General features: G+C 28.2%; 2 protein-coding genes across 2 annotated transcripts in view; both read right to left on the reverse strand.

Annotated features, from left to right (window-relative positions):
* LOC118439596 (A disintegrin and metalloproteinase with thrombospondin motifs 9) overlaps positions 1 to 20,095 on the reverse strand; it is a 120,550-nt gene extending 100,455 nt beyond the window's left edge. The window contains exon 1 of the mRNA XM_085664645.1: positions 19,752 to 20,095. Coding sequence (XP_085520771.1) covers positions 19,752 to 20,085 — 334 coding nt within the window. The 5' untranslated portion in view covers positions 20,086 to 20,095. The remainder of the gene's footprint in view (positions 1 to 19,751) is intronic.
* A 560-nt stretch (positions 20,096 to 20,655) lies between these two features.
* The window catches only part of LOC118439628 (mitochondrial S-adenosylmethionine carrier protein-like), an 8,773-nt gene continuing 6,928 nt past the window's right edge, over positions 20,656 to 22,500 (reverse strand). Inside the window, exon 7 of the mRNA XM_035861429.2 lies at positions 20,656 to 20,791. The gene's annotated coding sequence lies outside the window, so the exon portion shown is untranslated. The remainder of the gene's footprint in view (positions 20,792 to 22,500) is intronic.

Genomic DNA, 22,500 nt, shown 5'->3' on the forward strand with positions numbered 1-22,500 from the left:
GGATATGAGAGATGCACGATAGAAGGATATACAATTGCACAAAACGTTCACGGAACATGCGTATTTCTCAGTAGCACTTTTTCTAAAATTTGATAATATTCTTACTAGAAAAAGAAATAAATAAATATATAAATGGAAAAAAGAAAAAAAAAAAAAGAAATAAATGAATAGGTAAAAAGGATATAGGATATTTTTCTTCTTTAAATTATTCTTTTTTTTTTCTTTTTTTTTTTTTTTTTTTATGTAGATAACGCGAAAGGAAATCTTTTAATTTAATCAAATCTAATTCAATTTAATACTTCACCGATTACTTTGTCTGCGTTTAATGAAAAATTTCAGGATAATAGGACACGAATGAAAAGAAAGAGAAGAAATATAAATCAATAAATAAATCAATAAATAATAATAATAATAATAATAACAATAATAATATTTAATATTTAATATTATTAATAATATCAATTTTTAAGTTTTATAATTTAAATAAAGACACACACACACACACACACACATATGTATATATATATATTTGATTATAAATTTAAACATAGCAGAATAGTAAAATTCGATTCGAATGTAATTTATATTCGTACATTCGTATAATATATATACACATACATATATATATATATATGTATATATATATGAACGTGTATATAATTCGAATAGATAAACGAAAATTTATCCGAATAATTCGAATTTAATAGTCGATGATGATAACAACTGGTCGATCGATTCGATCGTTAAATGTCCGGACAAAACGAGACGAGACGAGACGAGACGAGAGACAAGACGAGACAAAGTCGTAAAGGAAGGATTCGCATTTTCGTAAGAGTGAGTGAGAGAGAGAGAAAGAGAGAGAGAGAGAGAGAGAAAAAGACAAAGAGACAGAAAAAGAGGAAAGGAGAGAGAAAGAGAGAGAGAGAGGAGAGAGAGAGAGAGAGAGAAAACGAAACGTATACGAAGGAAGAGAGTCTCGCTAGGCGCCAGTAAAAGCCACGTGTCGTTGAACCGAACGACATTGTCCGGCGCACATTAAAGAGAGACTGACTCCTTTTACCTTTTCTCATCTTCTATTACGTAAACATTTAAATATCCATCGACAATAGGAATCTATGGGATCAAATACGTGTCCTTCCATTTTCTTTTTCTTCTTTTTTTTCTTTTTTCCATAATTTTTTTTTTCTTCTTCTTTTTTTTTTTCTTTCCACCCCTCCGCCAACTTTATTCCATCGAAATCATCCATCCTTCGTGATCGTTCTTTATCGAATTTCTTTTCTTTTTTTTTTTTTTTTTCTTTTTTTTCTCTTTCTTTTTCTTTTTCTTTTTTTACAGTCAATGATCGACGACGATACACGGACATTTAATGGATGATAGGATATATCTAAGGGACAAAAAAAAAAAAAAAAAGGAGACAAAAAAAAAACACACGGTATTGGATTGTTCAAAATCATTCTTTGAATTCGTCCTTACGCAATTTTTTTTTTTCCTTTTTATTCTTTTTTTCTTTTCTCCTTCTTTTTTTTTTTTTCTTTTTTTTTTCTCTCTCGTTATTTTTATTTTATTTTGTTTGCTCATTTGTTCTTCTTTATCCTTTTGCTCCTACTTATCTCACGTAAATAGTTTAAATGTAAATTGATAATAGGATCTACGGATCAGACTCGTCCTTTTACTTTTACTTTTACTTTTTTCCTTTCTTGTATTCGTTCTTTATCGAATGTTTTTTTTTTTCGAAGTCAACGATATAATGTAACAATAATGCGTATGTTTTTTTCTTTTCTTTTTTTTGTTTTTTAAAGTGATAAGATATTTCTAAAGCAATGAAAAACAAACAAAAAAAAAATTCATACTATCTCACGTTTCTTAAGAGAAATCAAAGTCAGAATATTGTTCGTATTAATTTAAAAATATTTTTCTTACATTTCTGTATTCATATATACATTTTCGATTTAATATATATACATATATATATATATATATATATATATATATATGTATAAATACATACGTATATACTGATTAACATACATTTTGATTAACATTCTTTCTCTCTCTCTCTCTCTCTCTCTCTCTCTCTCTCTCTTTCCCTTTCTCCTCATTTATTCTGTTGTATTTTTTTTTTTATATTTATAAATTTCCAAAATCTATCGACATTTATCGTGATTTCCTGGAGACGACTTTTTTTTCTCGAATGAGAGAGAGAAAAAAAAAGAAGAAGAAGAAGAAGAAGAAGAAGAAGAAGAAGAAGAAGAAGAAGAAGAAGAAGAAGAAGAAGAAGAAGAAGAAGTAGAAATCAAAATGGCGAAGAAGAAGTAGAAGAAGACGTAGAAGAAGAAGAAGAAGAAGAAGAAGAAGAAGTTGAAGGAAGGAAACGATTTCTCTTTTCTCTGCTTACATTTCGATGGCTCGATTTCGACGGACATGTCCTGCGATAAACGTCAAATTGAAAGCAGGAGGAGAAGTCGAGAGTTCGATCTTTCTGTGTCACACAGTATATATACGTGTGTCAATAATGCGCGTGTATGTATACTTGTGCCTGACATTTTTTTTCTTTTTTTTTTCTTTTTTTTTTTTTTATTTCTCTCTCTCTCTCTCTTCTGTCGAGAAGCAAAGCGTGGGTGACTTCACTTGGAAGTACATATCGATCGATATATATATATATATATGTATAGTGTATATATCGATGTAGACCACAACGATCCGATCACTTTCCTGGCTGGGTCGATGTCTTGTCACCACCAGGAAGTGACCTTTACCTATCGCATGACCTTTCTCAAGTCACTCTCGAAACTCACAAATCGTTTTATTACAACCGGAGTAAGTAGTTTACATATTCGATCTAAGTTGTAATATATTTCAATAAGAGAATGATAATGGAAGAAGAGGAAAGGAGACAAAAAAAAGAGAGAGAGAGAGAGAGAGAGAGAGAGAGTATTTTTATTTTTATTTCTCGTTTCTCTTTTTCTTTTTTTTTTATAAGAAAATTACTCTGAATATATATATAACTTTTTTTCATTCAGATTGTGAAACTACAAGGCTAGAAACATTTTTAGAATTTAAAAAAAAAAAAAAAGAGAGAGAAAGAAAGAATTAGACCAAAATCTTTTTATCATTTTGATATTTTCTATATGTAAAAAAAGTATAAATGAAAGTATTTATTTGAACGTTCATCATGAACATACATGTCATGATTAAATTTTTGTTCTCTCTTAATTAATAAATCCTTCTGACAGAAATGAAATTCATTAATTTTAGATTGCAGTCGAAAGTTGCGTTGAAAGAAGGAAAAGAAAAAAATAAAAAAAAAAAAAAAAAGAAAAAATAAAAAAAAAAAAAGAGAAAAAGAGAAATAGAAAAAGAAAGAAAAGAAAAAAGATGTAATGTATAAAAAATAATAAAATAATAAATTAAATCAATGAATGATAAAACGCGCGTATATATTTATAAAAAATGTTTTTACAAAATAAAACGATATATTTATATCCTTTCGAATAGATTAACCTTTCTACGAGGACATTTCGATAAAATATTTATATATTTTCGGAAGCTAAAAACATTAACTTACTTACACTTTGATGATTCTTAATGTCAAATAAAAATACTATTAACGTATTTTATTTCCTTCGTCTTTATTTACTCATAGTAAAAATAAGAAATTTGTAAATATAAAAAAAAAAAAATATACATATAAAACAATATTATTTGTCAATTTCTTTTACAACAATATGAATCGATTAATGAAAATAAAAATGATTAAGAAATATGAAAGAAAAATTATTGTCAAGTTTCTTCCAATCTCTTCGTTTTTTCTTTTTCTTTCTTTTTTTTCTTTTTTTTTTTTTTTTCACATACGCGAGAAGATACAGATTTGCAGAAAGGAAGAAGGAAAAAAAAAAAGAGAAAAAAAAGAAAAAAAGAAAAAAAAAAGAAAAAAAAAAGAAATTACGTCGAACCGCTATCTTGAGACGTAAATCGATAATCGAATATTTTCTAAAAATGAATCGATCGTTCGAAACTGATCTCGTATAATTACAATGAAATCTTATTTCTTTATTTTTCTTTTCTTCTTGTGATTTCTTTTTCTATTTCTTCTTTTTATTATTTTTTATGCTTTTATTTCTTTTTTTTTTATTTTTTTTTCTTTTTTTTTTTTTTTTTGTATTGAATCAGATTTCGTGAAAATAACTATAAAAACAACAGCAATAGGAAATGATCGTTTTACTCCTTGTGTGTGTGTGTGTGTGTGTATGTGTGTGTATCTGTCTGTCTGTCTGTCTGAACACAAACATAGACAGGCACACACAGACACACACACATATACATATACGAATTTACAGTGTGTTTTTATCTGGATAGGACGAATCGAACTTTTAACGGGAGAATAAAGAACGTTTCAGCAGCTTCACGGCCGCGTCCGGTCGGTCCGTAAGCGATTTTAGCCAAGCTTTTAACCTTGGAGAATGAGATTTTCGCTTTAAAGATCGAACGTGAAGCCGTAAAAGACACGACCTACTGCCAATATCATCGCCAGACACGTTCGCGAGAGCACGTTTCTCTAAACATTTTCATAGGAGTTGACTCGACGATTCATACTAAGATCGAAAATATTTCGACAAATGTTTCTCCAACACGTAATTACCTTGAAGATTCAATGAAAATAGCTTCCTAAAAAAAGAAAGAAAAAAGAGAGAGAGAGAGAGAGAGAGAGAGAGAGAGAGAGAGAGAGAACACTGTTATTATCATAAACATATAGATACATATGTATTTACTTGTCCGAAAAGTTCTGTACCGTTCTATTCTCATATATATATATATATATGCATGTATTCTAAAAGTAAGTATGTATAAAAGAATAAATATAAAATGTAATATAATATTTGTATATATATGTGTGTATGTGTGTGTGTGTGTGTGTGTATAAAAATATTTTATGAATCAAAAAATTAAGATAAAAAATATTTGTGCCCATTATATCGTTCATATTAAAGAATTGTATTTTACAAAAAAGAATAAATAAATAAATAAATAAATAAATAAATAAATAAATAAAAAGAAATTAAAATGAAACAAAATATGTATATTTTTATACATATTTATATATGATTTTTTAATTCCTTGTATATATGTTTATATATATATATATATATATATATATATATATATATATATGTAGGTATGCATATATCTTTAGGGTGATAGGATAAGATTGAAATGCTCTTGAACTTTCTAGACGAACGTGTATCAAAAGTATAAACTTCTTTGTTCGATTCGAATGAACATTGGCATCGAGCCAAACACATTTTTCCATTAGCCATTTTCGTGGTTTGTGTGTGTGTATATGTACATATATATATATATATATATATATATATATTTACCATCATACATTTATATATTCGATTAGATCGATACCTTTTAATCTTTGCCAAAAGAATATTATAAAAAAGGATTGTTACTTTAACATAATTATTGGAATAATATTAGAAGAAATGTTTTTCATTCGTTCAATACGAAAATAGATATATCAAGGTATATGATTTTTGATAGTAAAAATATTTAAAGAGAAAAAGAAAGATCAATTTTGTAGACTTTATTTAAAACATTCGTCAGAATTTTTTTTATATTTTTATTTACTTTTATTTTCACATCCTTTTTTTCTTTTTTATTACTTCTCTTATTTATTATTTATAAAAACTAACACAATGTATTTTGTAATAAGAATAAAATCTAATGATAAAAAATTATGTATGTGCATGTGTGTGCAATATTTAGAAAGGTAACAGTACATTTCCATAAAAAAAAAAAAAAAAAAAAAAAAAAAGAAAGAAAGAGTAAAGTCTTCAATATAAAAATAATTAAGCCAATAAATTTTTCCTATATTTTATATAGGAATTTATATATATATATACATATATATATACAACCACATATAGATACAACCACATACACATATATAAGAAAAAAAAAAAAAAAAAAAAAAAAAGAAAAGCAAAAATTGATCAGTAGATAAATATATCAATCGTATAATGCAAAATTGATTAAATATCATTAATCTATCGTTATATTTATTATAAATAATTGAGATTTTAATCGTTATGTGAAGGAATGAAATAAAATTTAATTAAATGTTCATAGATTCGTTAGATCGGTAATTACTTTAGGTATTGTTCAATAACAGGAAGTAACAAATGTTGCCTCAAGGTAAAACTCCTTTTATCTCTCTCATTCACTCTCCCTTTCTCTCTCTCTTTCTCTCTCTCTATCTATCTCCCTTTCACACACACACACACACACACACACATTATTTCCCTCTCCGTCTTTTTTTATTATTTCATTGTTAATCGTTGGCACTGACCGAGGTAAAGGATTGGGCGTTAGCTTTATACAGGGTAGGGCCTTACAGAATAGACCATGCCAGGCCAAGCCAGGGCAGGGCAGGGCAGGGCAGGGCAAAGGGGTGGGGTCCAGGAGGTACGGGCCCAAGGGTCTCATTACTTTAACAATACGTGCTCATACTGCCCGAAGGTGTATCACAACACTAAAGTGGGCGCTGTTACTGTCGGCATTATCATCACTAACATCTCCAATAGGGATCAAAAAAGAGAAAAAAAATTATACATACATACATGCATACATACATACATACATACATAAGTATATACACGTGTATATGTATGCATGCATACACATTTTCTCCGATGCAACCTTGACTCCAAAAAGTTTTTCAATAATTAAAAAACTTCTTTTCCCCTATTTTTTTCTTTCTTTCTTTCTTTCTTTTCTTTTTCTCTTTTTTTTTATTTTTAATTTTTATTCTTTTATTTTTTTATCTACGACCTACATTCTGTCTATGTGTGTGTGTGTGTGTGTGTGTGTGTCATCGACTGATTTAATATTTACATTATTGATCATTGATTCACATTTTCATTAAATTCAATGAAAATGAAAATTCTTTTGGAAATTATTTCAATATTCTAAAGTGCATTAGAAATGTCTTATTATTTCTATATGATTTATTGACAGATTTGAAAAAAAAAAAATTGCATTGAAAAGATACTAAAATCTCATTATATTCAGGGAAAAAAAAAAAAAAAAAAAAAAAAAAAGAAAAAGGTAAAGAAAATTCTTTAAGAGAACGAATACAAAAGTAAGATTCAAGTAATGTTCTGTTTATCGATATCGTCGAATCTTGAAAAATGTCAGGACAATTCTGAATGTTCATTGGCCGTTTAAAAGATTTCAATAAAAGATTAATCGGAGTCTCATTATATTCGTAAAAAGAAAAAAAAAAAACAAAAAAAAAAAAAAAATTCTATAAGAATGAATTCTACAAAATAGACATTGAACATTCTCGAGATTTTTTAAGCATGTTCAAAGAAAAAAGAAAGAGAAAAAAAAAATCAGAATCTCTCGTCGAATTCTCTAAAGAAAATTCTGTAAGAGCGAATTCTTATGAAAAAAGAATTATTCTGAACGTTTTGTTGCTACGAAAAAAAGAAAAGAAAAAAAAATGAAATAAAATAAAATAAAATAACTAAAAATAGAATTAAAAGTGAGCAAGCAAAGATAATTGATTTTTTACATTCTCGCCATTTTTTGAACATCTCAAAAAAAAAAAAAAAAAAAAAAAAAAAAAAAAAAAAATCCAGAATCTTTCGTCGTATTCGCGAAAGAAAATCCTGTAACAGTGAATTCTTTTGAGGGGAAAAAAGAAAAAAAAAAAAAAAAAAAAGAAAAAAGAAAAAAAAAGAAATTCCCCGAATATTTTAATGGACTCCCTCATCCATCGCCCACCACCCATCCTCTCTCCCTCCCTCCCTTCCTCCCTCCATCCCTCCCCCACTCCCCGCCTCTTACTCATTCGGCCAAAAAAAAAAAAAATTAAAAATAGTATTAAAAGTGAGTAAGTGACTTCATGGATGAAAGAGAAAGAAAGAGAGAGTGAAAGAGAGAGAGAGAGAGAGAGAGAGAGAGAGAGAGAGAGAGAGAGAGAGAAAGAGAGAGAGAGAGAGAGTTCCGGGCGAATTCCAAAGGAGCGCCATGAAAAGATTTATCGACCGGTTTGTTCGACCAACTAGATATAATAGTGTAGAATAGAAATAGTTGGTGCTATCGATATCATTCTCTGACAATGAACGAACCCTCGCCGTTGGGGGTTTCTTTTAACTCGAGTGAACAACCTCTAATAATCATCGAGATCTTTTTATTATTTACAAAACTTATTTTTCTTATATACAAAATATATATCGTAATATTTTCGTACGTTTATTTTTTGTTTTCTTAATTTCTTTTTTTTTTTCTTCTTCTTTTTTTTTTCTTTTTTTTCATATATTTTATTTTTCCTTTTTTTTTTTTTTTTTTTAATGTGTTCTTTTTTTTGTCTTTTCTTATTTTTTTTTTCTTTCTCTTTTTATCGCTTGTAAAACGACCTACGAAATCCAATTGAATAAACGGAAGTAATGTTTCTACGTTTTTCGTAAAAAAGAAGAAAAAAAAAAAAACAAAAAAAAAAAAAAAAAAAAAACAGAAAGAAAAAGAAAAAAAAAATGTTCGAATGTACCTTGTTACTTCGAATTTTATTCTACAACGTTGTTTATCGAAATTTGTTTCGTTATTTATTATATTAATTATCATTATTTATTTCATTGTTAATTTATTTCTTTTAACATTATTTATTGATATAAATAATATACAATTATTAAGATAAATCTTTTTTGCGATTCATTATTAAATCAATGAATTCTATTTCCTTCCTTTTCTTTTTTTAATTGGAAACTTTTCTATGGAATTTTATAAACCAAAATTACCCTCCCCCCACCCCTCTCTCTCTCTCTCTCTCTCTCTATCTATCTCTCTCTTTAATAACAATATATACGTGTTAATCATTGTCATTTTATTAAAAATTTAGTTTCATAACACAATATTAATATATTATCGTTGATTTGACAATAAGATCGATAAATCGGTTAGTCATTGAAAATATCGTCGTATTGAGAGAATAAAAGAAAATGTTTCTCCTATTAACATTCATTTTATGAAAAAAAAAAAAAAAAAAAAAAAAAAAAAAAATAAAAAGAACCGATAGTTATTATTACTATAACGTACGTTCTAAAATAACGATAATAATATGTAATAATAACGTCGTCATGCTGTTCCAGGAGAACTATAACTTTAGTCGACTATATTTGCGATATGGTCACGCCGCGAAGAATCGACAAAATGTATAAGTTGGCTTTGAGAAAGAAAGTGAGAGTGAAAGAGAGAAGGAAATATATCGAGTGTTGCGTTAAATACTGTGTACGTGACTAACGATCGTAACCTGTTAGAAATGACTGCGAATAAATATTTTAGGTAGAAAAAAAACAACGACTAAACTAAATCCGAGCTCTTTAACATTGTTGATAAAATTTTGGTTGAATTGCTTTGCTTAACTTTTTATTTTTATTTTTATTTTTATTTTTATTTTTATTTTTTTTTGTTTCTCTCTTTTTTTTTACACTTCTATATATCTTTTTTTTTTTTTTCTTCTTTTCAAAAATAATAATTTCCTTCTATGTAACTTCATTTAACTTTGAAATTAGACACGCACACACACACACACACACACAGATATATATATATATGTATCTTTAATTGTATTACAGATATATATATATATATATGTAATATAATTAAAAATCTAAATTTACATGTTAATCAGCTATGTATCATTTCGAAATATATGTATTTTAATTGTAAAAGAAAAATAGAAAAAGAAAGGATATCAATTAAAATTATTCTTTTTTTCTTCTTTTTTTTTTTTTTTTTTTTACAATATTTATTATAATAAATTTTACATTAATCGTGCAATAGTAATATGCAATGAAATATATTTGTCAAAATTGAAAATTTTCAAATCTAAATTAAAAACATGGTTCTATACTGTTTAATAAATAATGCATACGATATCCCCGAAATAGAATTTTTTATATGTATTATATATATATATATATATATATATATATATATATTTTATAATTATAATTATATATATATATATATATAATTTTTCTTTTAATGCAAAAATAAATTAACTTATATGTAACGTCAAATTAGATTACTTAGATTAGAAGTATAATTTATTTTTCTCACGAAGTATATGTAAATCGATAAATCATTTTCTCCTATCATTCATCGTAACATACATACATACATACATACATACATACATACATATATATATATATAAGGATATATATATATATATATATCCTTAAAAACATCGATTATGAATCAATCGAAAATGTTAATTGAAGCTGAAACTCGATAATTCTCTTTTTTTTTCTTTTTCTTTTCTTTTTTCGTAAACAACAACCGGTCTTTCCTAATCACACGAATTCGTAAATCGATAGGCCGGACACCATCGATGTAACTTAGGAGTGTATATTTTTCTTACTTTTTTTTTTTCTGCTTTTTTTGTCCTCTTTTTTCTTTTTCTTTTTTTTTCGCCAAAGAAACAGCAGGACGAGCCATAGCGATGACGAATCAGCTGAGTGAACAAGAACGGCGGGTCGACCTTTATCTTCATTTCGATCTTGAATACGTACACACACACACACACACACACACACATACATATATATATATATATATATAAGGTATATATATATACAAAAAGTACTAGTTTGGACACAGATCAAAGTATAAATGCCGCGGTATCTTCGAAAAAGAAATTTTCTATGGTCCTAACAACACTGTTGTAATCTTATTCTAAGTCTCTTTAAAAGAACCATAGATAGGTATACGTAAATATATATACACATATATATATATATAATCAGTCGAGATTACACAACGAACAAGCTGATTATACCGTTGACAATCACGTGGGCGAAATACATATGTAAGTGTTACGACCTATGTATCTACTACTTACTTGTTAAACGATATATCGTCGATCGAAGAATAATCTTAGCATGATTTTAGGAGATCTATGTATATCTAATGCCAAACTGGTTTTTCCTATTGGTACATTTCATTTTTTCTTTTTTTTTTTTTTTCTTTTTTTTTATTATTATTTCTTATTTATTTATTTATTTTTCTTTTCTTTTCTTTTCTTTTTCTCTTCGTTCAAGCAACAAATTTCACATCGTCGCTCGACAAATCTATTATTATTTTTTCTTCGTCTGTTTCTTTCTTTTTCTTTTTCTTTTTCTTTTTTTTTTTTTTTCGTGTGCATGTGTGTATTTAGAAGCAAAAGATCCAATGCAGCTGTCGACTAAAATTCGTGATAAGACCGACTTGCTGGTATAATTGGAATAGATTTTTATTTTTTTTATTTTTTGTATTCTTTTTTGTTTTTTTTTTTCTTTTTGTCTTTTTTTTTTTTCAAGCAAGAGATCTTACATCGTTACTTGACAAATTCGTGATAAGAGTGACTCGTAATTAAGATAGATCTTTTTCTTTCTTTCCTTCTTCCTTTCTTTTTTTTTCTTTTTCTTTTTCTTGTCTTTTTTTTTCTTTTTTTTTCTTAGGACATTTTATATGATTGCTAAGAGAAATTCGTTAATTGGATATATATATATATATATAAACTCCTTTTATTTTCTTTTTCTTTCTTTTCCTTTTTTTTTTCTTTCCTTCAAGCAACCTATCAAGCAACCAGTCATTGACAAATTTTTTTGATAAGATAATTAGGATAGAGATTTTTTTTTTTTTTTTTTTTTTTTTTCAAGCAACATTTTTTCAAGCAACGCTCGTTAATTGGTATAGATACTTTTTATTTGTTTCTAATCAACAGATTTAACATATCTCCAATACGAATGTTCTAACAATTTCATATTTTCTTCTTTTTTTTTTTTTTTTTTTTTTCCCCTATCAAACAACAAGTCTATCTATACAAATCTCGAGCGTCGACGTATAAATAAATTTGCTTCTTTTTTATTTTTATTATTATTATTATTTTTCTTTTTTTTCTTTTTTTTTCAATTTTTACCTTTCTTAAGAAGATATTTAAGTGAGATGATCGATATGATCAGTTAATTAATAATTACGTGATAGATAGATCAATTTCAATGGATAAAAAGAAAAAAGAGAAAAAGAAAGAAAAAAAAACAGAAAATGTTAATAATAAATAAATAAATAAATAAATAAATAAATAAAAAAGAAAAAAAGAAGAAACAATTAGTTTTCCTTTGATAAAACGAGATAAAAACGATAAGAACATTCGATTTCTCTTTCGAGGTTATCGTGACGACGCGAAGTCATCGATTGTCATTGGTGATGATCGGCCAGGTGTTAAAGACTTTCGAAACGGTTGACCTTTCGCCGTCGTCTCTCTTATTCAAGAATACTATACATAAAACGAATGTGATACACGAATCTCGTCCTCCTTTGAGAATACTTTAACAAACATTAGAAAAGATACGTAAATAGAAAAAAGAAGAAAAATAAGAAAAAGAAGAAGAAGAAGAAGAAGAAGAAGAAGATGTTGGCGTTGTTGTTGTTGATGATGATAATGATGATGATGATGACGATAAAGATTATGCTGCTGTTGATGATGATAATGATGATGATGTACTACTAACGGCAACAAGAATTATTATATGATGTTGCAATGACCCAAGACGAAGAGTGTCACTGGTACACACCGATTATGGTTGTATTACCTTTTTACTGACGAGCCTATTTTTCCTTTCTCATAACAATTTAACTCGAGAGAAAAAAAAAAAAAAAAAAACAAGTGTGTGTGTGTATGCGTGCGAGCGTATGTGTGTGTGTGTGTGTGTTTTATGTGTGTATAGATATATAGATCTTTCTAGAATTCTCGTTTTTCTTTTCTTTTTTTTTTTTTTTTTTTTTTTTTTTTTTTTTTTTTTTTTTTGATAATTTAACAAATCTAAATTGAATTGTTCCCATGGTTTATGACGATAGATATATATATATATATTTTTTTTTTTCTTTTTTATTTAATACAGATTCGATGATCAAATTGAATGTTAAATATTGGATGATATTTAAAAAATGAAAAAGAAAAAAAAAAAAAACGTATACTTTTTCTTTATTATAATTAATATTGATCGAATGATCGAATGATCGAATGATCCGATATGTATTACATATGTCATATTTAAAAAATGAAATGTAAATACATATATATATTTTTTTTTTGTTTTTTTTTTTTTAAATATAAATCGAACGATCAAATGATCCAAACTGTATTGGATCGCGTTAAAAGAAAAAAAAGAAAAAAAAAAAAGAGTAGTGAAGAAAGATCTATATATTTATTTTGTAATCCCATAGATACCTAAGATCGGATCGTTGATATATATATATCAGATCAATTCGCATAAATGAATGAAAAAAAAAAAAAAAGAAAAGAAAGAAAGAATGAAAGAAAGAAAGAAAGAAAGAAAGAAAACAAAAAAAAAGGAAAAAAAAACGAAGAATAAAAATTCACATCGTACGATGTAACGATCGAATTAAATCCTGTCAAGAGATAGAATTATGCGATCGATCAAAATTGAACGTTAAATTTTAAATATTTAGAAATTCGTTCGTTCGATCTTTCTTATGTTAGATCTCAAAGGATCGATGAGTCATCGATACCAATGTAGTATATATTATATACGAAGCCTGTTTAAGGGACGTCCGAGAAAACTCGTAAACCGTCCAAGAGTGGAAATAATATAAAAGAGAGAGAGAGAGAGAAACTGCACACACACACACACACACACACACACACACACACACACACATATATATATATATATACAAATACACACACACGACATATACATTGAAATGTATTTCAGGTGGATCGGCCGGTTTGGTCGGAGGTCGTCGCCACGCAGTCTACCAAGACTTTATGTGCTCTTACTTTCGGAGTATCACCTGATCGCCAGTTCGCCTTTACTTTTAAACGTAATCCATGAACTTGAGAAAAAATTTTTTCAAAAGAAAAAAAAAAGAGAAAGAGAGAGAAAAGAAAAGATTCGATTGTTGTGCACAATGGATTAGGAACAGAAAATTTTTCACCAAAATTTTAACAAGAAAGAAAGAAAGAAAGAAAGAAAGAAAGCAAGAAAGCAAGAAAGAAAGAAAGAAAAAAAAACTGTAAAAGAATTTTTATTAATTAATTGCTACGCAGATATTTATATAGACAGATATATAAAAAAAAGTTTTGAAATAGTTTTGAAATAGTTTTGAAAATTATTTAGAGTATAGTAAATAAATAAATAAATAAATAGATATATATATATATATATTAAATATTAAATTACTTAATGATAAGCTATTATTGAGAATTATTTAAAGATCGTTAATATATTATAACACGTTGGTAAATAATATTATAGAAGATTTAAAAAAAGAAAGAAAAAATCCCTACATAATACTAAACTCCATGTTAATCATATAAATATCACCAAGTTACGTGCATACATTTAAAATTAATCGACGATAAAATTCAATTTAAAATGATCATCCAATAACTCACATTACTATGTCAAAACATTTTCTCTATTATATAAATATACAAGTATACAAATATATAAACATAATAATTATATTCTGCTAAGCGATAAACTGAGTAAAAATTGGTATAAAAAAAAAAAAAAAAAAAAAAAAAAAAATAATAATAATAATAATAAAAAGAAAAGAGAAGAACACAGAAGAGAAAAAGAAAAAAATCTGCAAAAATCCCATTAGGATTTTAAGTAGGGCGCCTTTGGGGGAGGGGACGTGTTTGAGGTCGGTGACAATGGGAGTGGAGTGGGGTGGGGTGGGGGAGGTGGAGGGGAGGTTGGGGAGAAATCGTCATAGATGAGGGATTGGAGGGGTCAGGAGATTTCTGTGAGACAAATAGGTCTAACGAATGTTAAAACACGTGAACGTATCCGTATCTGCTGATCCTTAAAGAAATACGAGCCTCTATGGTGTCACGCACTTTCAGCATCATACGATGTTATCGTCATCATGTCTCGTCCTCTTCCTCGTGTCGTTGTGTCTTTGTCTATGTTCTTTGTTAGCTTGCACGATTACGTTAATGCGCTTCCTCGTTTCTCAAAGTACAAGTTTTCTCGTCTAACATACTCAAAAGTGTGCACTGTCTCTCTCTTTCTCTCTGTATGTTTGCCCGCGCGTATGGACGTATATGTGTATATATATATTTTATCTGTATATATGTTTTTTGTATATGTATATGTGTTATATGTGGATGTTTTGTATACGTGTGTGTGTGCTTTCCATTTTTTTTTCTTTTTTTAATTTTTCTTTTTCATTTTTTATGTTCTCTTTATGTTAAAAAGTAAATATGTATGTACGTATATAGAAGAGAGAAAGAGAGAGAGAGAGAGAGAGAGAGAGAGAGAAAGAGAGAGAGAGTGAAGGAGTACAAGAAATAAGAAGAACGTTTCGAATGTGTTCACATTATATGCGAACGCTGCGTTGCTTGCTTGCTTGCTTGATGGTGCTAACGTAAAGAAACTAGTACGAAGAAATCCTTTAAGAGAGAAATAATTCTATCTCTCTCTCTCTTTTTCTTTTTCTAAAGTTGAGAATGTCACTTCACCTTGGCCATTTCCTTCGTGAAGGACATGAAATCAATATAATTATTTTTCTACTTCTTTTTCTCTCTCTCTCTCTCTCTCTCTGTCTCTCTCTCTCTCTCTCTTTCTCTCTCCCTTTACTCTCTGTTTCTATCACTTTTTCTTTCTTTCTTTATATGATTTTAATATGAATGAAAATATTAATATTATTTGTAATATTTTTATCAATTAAATTTGTATATGTATATATGTTTGTATATGTATATATGTTTGTATATGTATATATGTGTGTATATTTCATTTTCATTTATAGTGTATTACTATTATTATAGTATTTTTATAAATATGTTTGTTGATGAATAATATATATATATATATATATATATATATATATACGTATAAATTAGTGTATTAATATAATATATTGATTAGAAAACGTATTAATAAAATGATAGAAAATATAAGAAAAAATATATACATGCATGTACGTAATCATAAATGAAATTATCTCGTTATAAAATCATTTATAATCGATCGAATCGTGTACGATAATATATATATATATAGATATATATATATATATATATATATATATGTATGTATGTATTAGACAAACTCTACGATTAAAATCGTTAAATAGATAAGAAAAATATATAAATTTATATTCTTATCTAAATATATGATCAATAACGATTCACAAGTGAATCATGATCGAGTAAACGAGTTTGTTCTCTCCAACAGAACGTATATACACATATACGTATACTGTGCCTATACCTATGCGCATACAATTGAAAAAGAGAAGAAAGAAAGAAAAAAATAAAAAAAAAAAAAAAGAAGAAAAAAAAAGGAAAAGAAAAAAAAAATAATAATAATTATAATAACAACAAAAAGATAGAATAAAATCAAATCGAATCAATTAAAATACGAAGAAGTAAATAGAAAAATAAAAAAAAAAACAAAAAAAAAAAAGAGAAACAAAATAAAATAAAATAAAACGATATTGAAATTGAAATTGAAATTGAAATTGAAATTGAAATTGAAATTGAAGTTTCGATAAGACGCGAGCAGTCTCACGATCAGATCAGATCCGATATGTATGTATGTACATATGTGTGTGTGTGTGTGTGTGTGTGTGTGTGTGTGTGTGTGTGTGTATGTACATACTATATACATATAAGCATATTTAAATATCTATTCTCTTATCTTTCATAGCTTCTTCTTTTTCTTATCGATAGTTATCGTAGCAAGTCCCGTGACGTCGATACATACACAAGGAACACGTGCTGTTCTTCGACTACATAACGTAATCGAGGTTATTCCACCGGGAGAGAATTTCAATCGTAATAAATCCTACGATCTCGTAAAAAAGGATCAAGTAGAATTATCGGCATGATCGAGTTGTTGCATATACATATGTATATGCGTATGTAAATATGTACAAGAGAAAAGAGAAAAGAGGAAAAAAGAAAGAAAAAGAAAAAGAAAAAGAAAAAAATAATCGACACGTGTGATCGTAATCGAAATAAAGAGAAGATCAGAACAGCTGTTAATAAGTTCTCAGATGGTTTTCAAAAAAAAAAAGAAAGAAAAAAAAAAAGAAAAAAAAAAACAATTAAGTATACTCTTTCGAGACATCTTAGACTTGCGATTGAGCTTCTGTTGTAGAAAAGAAAAGAGAAAAAAAAAAAAAAAGAGAGAGAGAGAGAGAGAGAAAACAAAATGAGTTTTGAAAAAAAGCATTGAAAAATTGTTTTTTACATTTCACCCACGAACTTTTGGTCCATCGTCTTGAATACAAATCTGATGAAAAAGCTTGAAAATGTGCAACGATTATTTTTCAATCGATCGATCGATCGATCGATCAAATAAATATACACGTACGTATATATAATATGCATGTATTGTATATCTAAATAAGTATATTGAAGGAAACAATGATTTTTCTTTTCTTTTTCTTTCTTTTTTTTTTTTTCTTTCTTTCTTTCTTTCTTTCGATCGATCGATCTATCGATCGATCGATCGATCGATAGATCGGATCGCGATGTTTCACATAAGCTCAATGATAAAGGATGGAAAAAATGTGAAAGAAGATAAGCGACGTTTGAGAGAAAATAATCAAGAGGTATTACGTTACATGTATTTAGATAAATCTATATGTATCTGTAGAATTGAGAGGAATTAAATTTTTAACGATCTATGTATGTATGTATCTATGTATGTATGTATCTATGTATGTATGTATGTATGTATGTATGTATGTGTATATGTATGTATATATGTATGTATGTATGTATGTATGTATGTATGTATGTATGTATGTATGTATGTATGTATGTATGTATGTGGGTAACATAAATACATGTATTTATACATTATACGATACGTACGAGAATTGGATGCAAATGCAGGTGGAAAGAGAAGGTATAAGAAAATTTATAGACTCTGAGTAATCTCTTAAAGATCAGAGAGATAATTAAATATATATGTATTTATTTATATATATATATATATATATATATATATAGAGAGAGAGAGAGAGAGAGAGAGAGAGAAATAAATTCATTGAACGATTATATATATATATATATATATATATATATATATATATATATTATGAAAGAAAAAGGTAATTCAAGTAAAAATATTTATTAAATATATATTTATTTATTTGTTTCTTTTATTCTCTTTGTTTCTAGAGAAAAATAAAATCAGTAATTCAATGATTGTGTACATCTAAGAAAGAGAGAGGGAGATAGATAGATAGATAAAAAGATTCTATATGTGAAATATATTTATGAGTCATACATATCGTGTAAGAGAGACAATAATTAGGTATATATATATATATATATATATATATATATATATATATATAATCTTTCTAAGGAAATAAAATCATTGATTCAAAAATTGTGTGCATCCATTAAAAAAGAAAGAGAGAGAGAGAGAGAGAGAGAGAGAAAGAAAGAATGAGAGAGAGAATGAAAGAAAGAGATAGAGAAATATTTTATATGTGAAATATATTGGTGAGTCACATACATATAGGGTAAGATTTTAATTCGATTTAATGAGCACACACAGGTACAATACGTATATGTATTATAAAGGTATATGTCACGTAGAAATGAGTCAGCAATTCCGGTACACAATTAATGATCATTAGCGTTGGGGAGATAATTCGAAAGGCACGTAGATTGAACGAGTCTCGTACGAGATTACTTGTTCATTTCATGAGTACATATATATATATATATATATATATGTATGTAATATCTATGTATGTATATCAAAAAAGGATACTTCTAGAGGATATGAGCTGGGAATGTTAGGTGTAAGAAGGAATAAAGGTAGACATCGAGGCGATAGGAAGAAGAAAAAGGAGAAGGAGGAGGAGGAGGAGGAGGAGAAGGAGAAGGAAAAGGAGGAGGAGGAGGAGGTGGAGGAGATGCAAAAGGAGGATATGGAGGTGGAGATGTATGTAGGTGTAGGTGAAGGTGTGGGTGCCGCTTTGGAGCAGCGGCCTTACAAGGACGTCTGGACGTTCTAGCTTTCCCCGAGCGGCGCTCCTCGCTAATGCCTCCTTTAAAAGATTCGAGAGAAAGAGAGAGAGAGAGACAGAGAGAGAAAGAAAAGAGAAATATTAGTTATTAATGTATATTAGTGCAAATATTTCCTTCGACAGAAAGAGAAAGAAAGAGAGAGAGAGAAATATATATATGTATATGTATATGTATATATATATATATATATATATATATATATATATTAATTAATTATTAATGTCTATTAAAATGTCTCCTTTATAAGATTAAAAAGAGAGAAAAAAAAGAATATATATATATATATACATATATATATATATACATTTCAATTAATTTTCTTCAAAAAAAAGAAAAAAAAAAAGAAAAAAGAAAACAAAAATATCTCGAAATTATACGATAGGATTAAAATAATAGTAAATATTAACGTGTGCATTAATAGTTATATGCATATATACATCGCCCTGTAAGTTTTTATATTTTCCACAAGTATACAATATTTATCTGTTGGATATACGAGAGACGAAGGGCTAAATAAATAAATAAATAAATAAATAAAAAAGAGAAAGAACGAAAGAAAGAAAAAAAGACCAAAGAGAGAAAGAGAGAAAGAGAAAAAGAGAGAGAGAGAGAGAGAGAGAGAGAGAGAGAGAGAGAGAGAGAGAGAGAAAGTAAAACTCACGTTCGTTGATGAAGGTGGTGGTTATGGTAGTGGTGGTGGTGGTGGTGGTGGTGGTGGTGGTAATCGTTGTCCTCTCGTTTATCGTTGTATTCAATGCGCTCGTATCTTCTTCGATCAAATGGAAAACACTAATCGACTGTTCGCTCGAATTACTACTCATCCCGTAACCAATTACTTCCTTGTTGGTTTTCTCGATAACACGTGTGTTCCATGAACCAGTCCATAAAATCACCAAGAATATCACTAATAATAGGATACCGATAGACGCGGCTATCGTGCTAACGGCACGATTAGAAATACGCGACATTTCGGCGAGTCTTAAACTTGTACACATTAGTCGTTAGAACGACGATCAACATTCAAAATAGTTCGATCACGAATTCCGTCGGATTTATCGATCACGTAAAGGGGGATAAAGGGGGTGAAAGGGGATGTACGATCAACGATGAACACTTCTTGCACACTTGTGTACGTGTGTGCGTCTGTAAGATATATATATATATAGATCACTTTTGCAGTCGGCCATTGAATTCCATTATTTATATATTTATTAGAAGAAGAAGAAGAAGAAGAAGAAAAAAAAAAAAGAGAGAAAAAAAAATAATAGAAAATTCGAATTACGTACTTATATCGATCTATCGTGAATTTTTCTTTCCCTTTGTTATCGTCATAGACGTCCGACGATCGTCAACGTTACAACTTTCGATCTCTGACATCGCTTCGAAAGAGATCCGATCGATCGATTCATCTCCTTCCCTCCTAATTCATTTTATTTCTATACTCGTGAGAAACTTTCAAAGGGATAAGGAAATGTTATTTTATCTCTCGTCCTTGCGAATTTTTCTTCTTCTTTTAATTAAAATCTTCTTCTTTTTCTCTCTCTCTCTCTCTCTCTTTTTTTTTTCTTTCTCCTTTTTTTCTTCTTTTTCTTTTGTCTATTTCCTTGTTTCTTCGTTTCTTCCGTCTCTTATACTTTTCAATTTACGAAGATCCTTTCGTCTTCCTGTTATCTCGTGGCAACGTTGAATCATCCATTCTCTCTGTAAGAAGAAAAAGAAGATGGAAATTAAAAAAAAAAAAAAAAAAAAAAAAAAAAAAAAAAAAAAAAAAAAAAGAGAGAAAAAAAGAAAAAAGAAATTACAACTCAACATCAAGATCCTTCGATTATTTCGAAACGAGAAATCTCTCTCGTCGATCTCTTATATCGATCGATACGATCGTACAACTACGTGATAATTGATTTAATCGTTCGAACAATTCTTTTTCTTTTTTTCTTTCCTTTTCTTTTTTTTTTTTTCCTTTTTCTTTTTCTTTTTCTTTTTCTTCGTGTCATATTCGCATTGAAAAAAAATGTTCATGATTGATTTGTAATAATTTTCTATTGAAATTTGAATATTATATTAAAAATTTCTATATGGCTTATACGACGAACTTTTATGTATAAAGAAAGAAAGAGAAAAGAAAAACAAAAAAAAAATGTGAAACGTTCGAAACAATTTTCTAATAATTTTCAATCGAAGCTTGAGTATGTCTTTCAAGAAAGAAAAAAAAAAAAAAAAAAAAAAGAAAAAAGATTAAAAAAATCGACTCCAAAATTTAAAAATTTAAAAATCCCAGCACAAGGAGCTTGCTCGTTAAATATACATATAAGTATATATATATATATATATATTTTTTTTTTTTCTAATCATGTTCAATCCATATTTGAATACATCTTTCAAGAAGAAAAAAAAAAAAAAGAAAAAAAAAAAAGAAGAAGAAAAGAGAAAAAAAATCGATGCCGAAATTAAAAAAATATCGATGTAGCGTCCCAAAGTATTTGCTTCGAGCTACATAGATAACACATGTCTACATAAAATATAATATATATCCGTGGAAGGAACAAAAACAAAAACAACAACAAAAAAAAAAAAACAAAGAAAAAGAAGAAGAAGAAGAAGAAGAAGAAACGTTCGAAACAATGCCCTAATAATTTTCTAATAATTTCCTAATAATTATCAATCGAATATTTGAACATTTCTTTCAAGAGAGGAGGAGAAGGAAAAAAGAGGAGAAAAAAAAGAAAAAAAAACCCAAACAAACAAACGAAAGAAAAGATAAGAGAAAAGAAAAAAGAAAAAAGGAAAAAAAAAAAGAAAGAAAAAAAGAAAAAGAAAAATCGATTCCGAAATTGAAAAATTACAATGTCGCGGTGCAAAGAACTTGCTTTGAAGTACGTACATGGATACCTCTGTATATACGCGTACGTATAAATAAGAAAAGTTAGAGAGAAATAGAGAGAGATAGAGATAGAGATAGAGAGAGAGAGAGAGAGAGAGAGAGAGAGAGAGAGAGAGAGAGAGAGAGAGAGAGAGCGAGAGAGAAAGAGAAAGAGAGAGAGAAAAAGAGAAAGAGAGACAGAGAGAGAGAAAGAAAGAAAGAGAGAGAGAGAGAGAGAGAGAGAGAGAGAGAATGAAGCAAGTAACCGTAGTAAAGTCTGCGGCTTCTCGTCGAGGCTACCGAGCGAAATATAAAAGGCGCCGTTCGACGGTCCGCTCTCGGCTGCCGACCTCGGAGTCGCTTAAGGTCTGGGTCAAACTATTCTCGTCGCGCATCGTTTCTTCGTTGTGATATCCAACCGATCGATCTGTGCGATCTGAATTCTCAGATCTTAAATCCTACTGTCGATGGTAGATCGTTCGAACGTTCGTTCGTTCGTTCGTTCGTTCGTTCGTTCGTTCGTTCGATCGATCGATCGATCTATCAGTTG

Source organism: Vespa mandarinia, chromosome 2 (genome assembly GCF_050613455.1).
Source record: "Vespa mandarinia isolate Hongniang chromosome 2, ASM5061345v1, whole genome shotgun sequence".
Classification (NCBI taxonomy): Eukaryota; Metazoa; Arthropoda; class Insecta; order Hymenoptera; family Vespidae; genus Vespa; species Vespa mandarinia.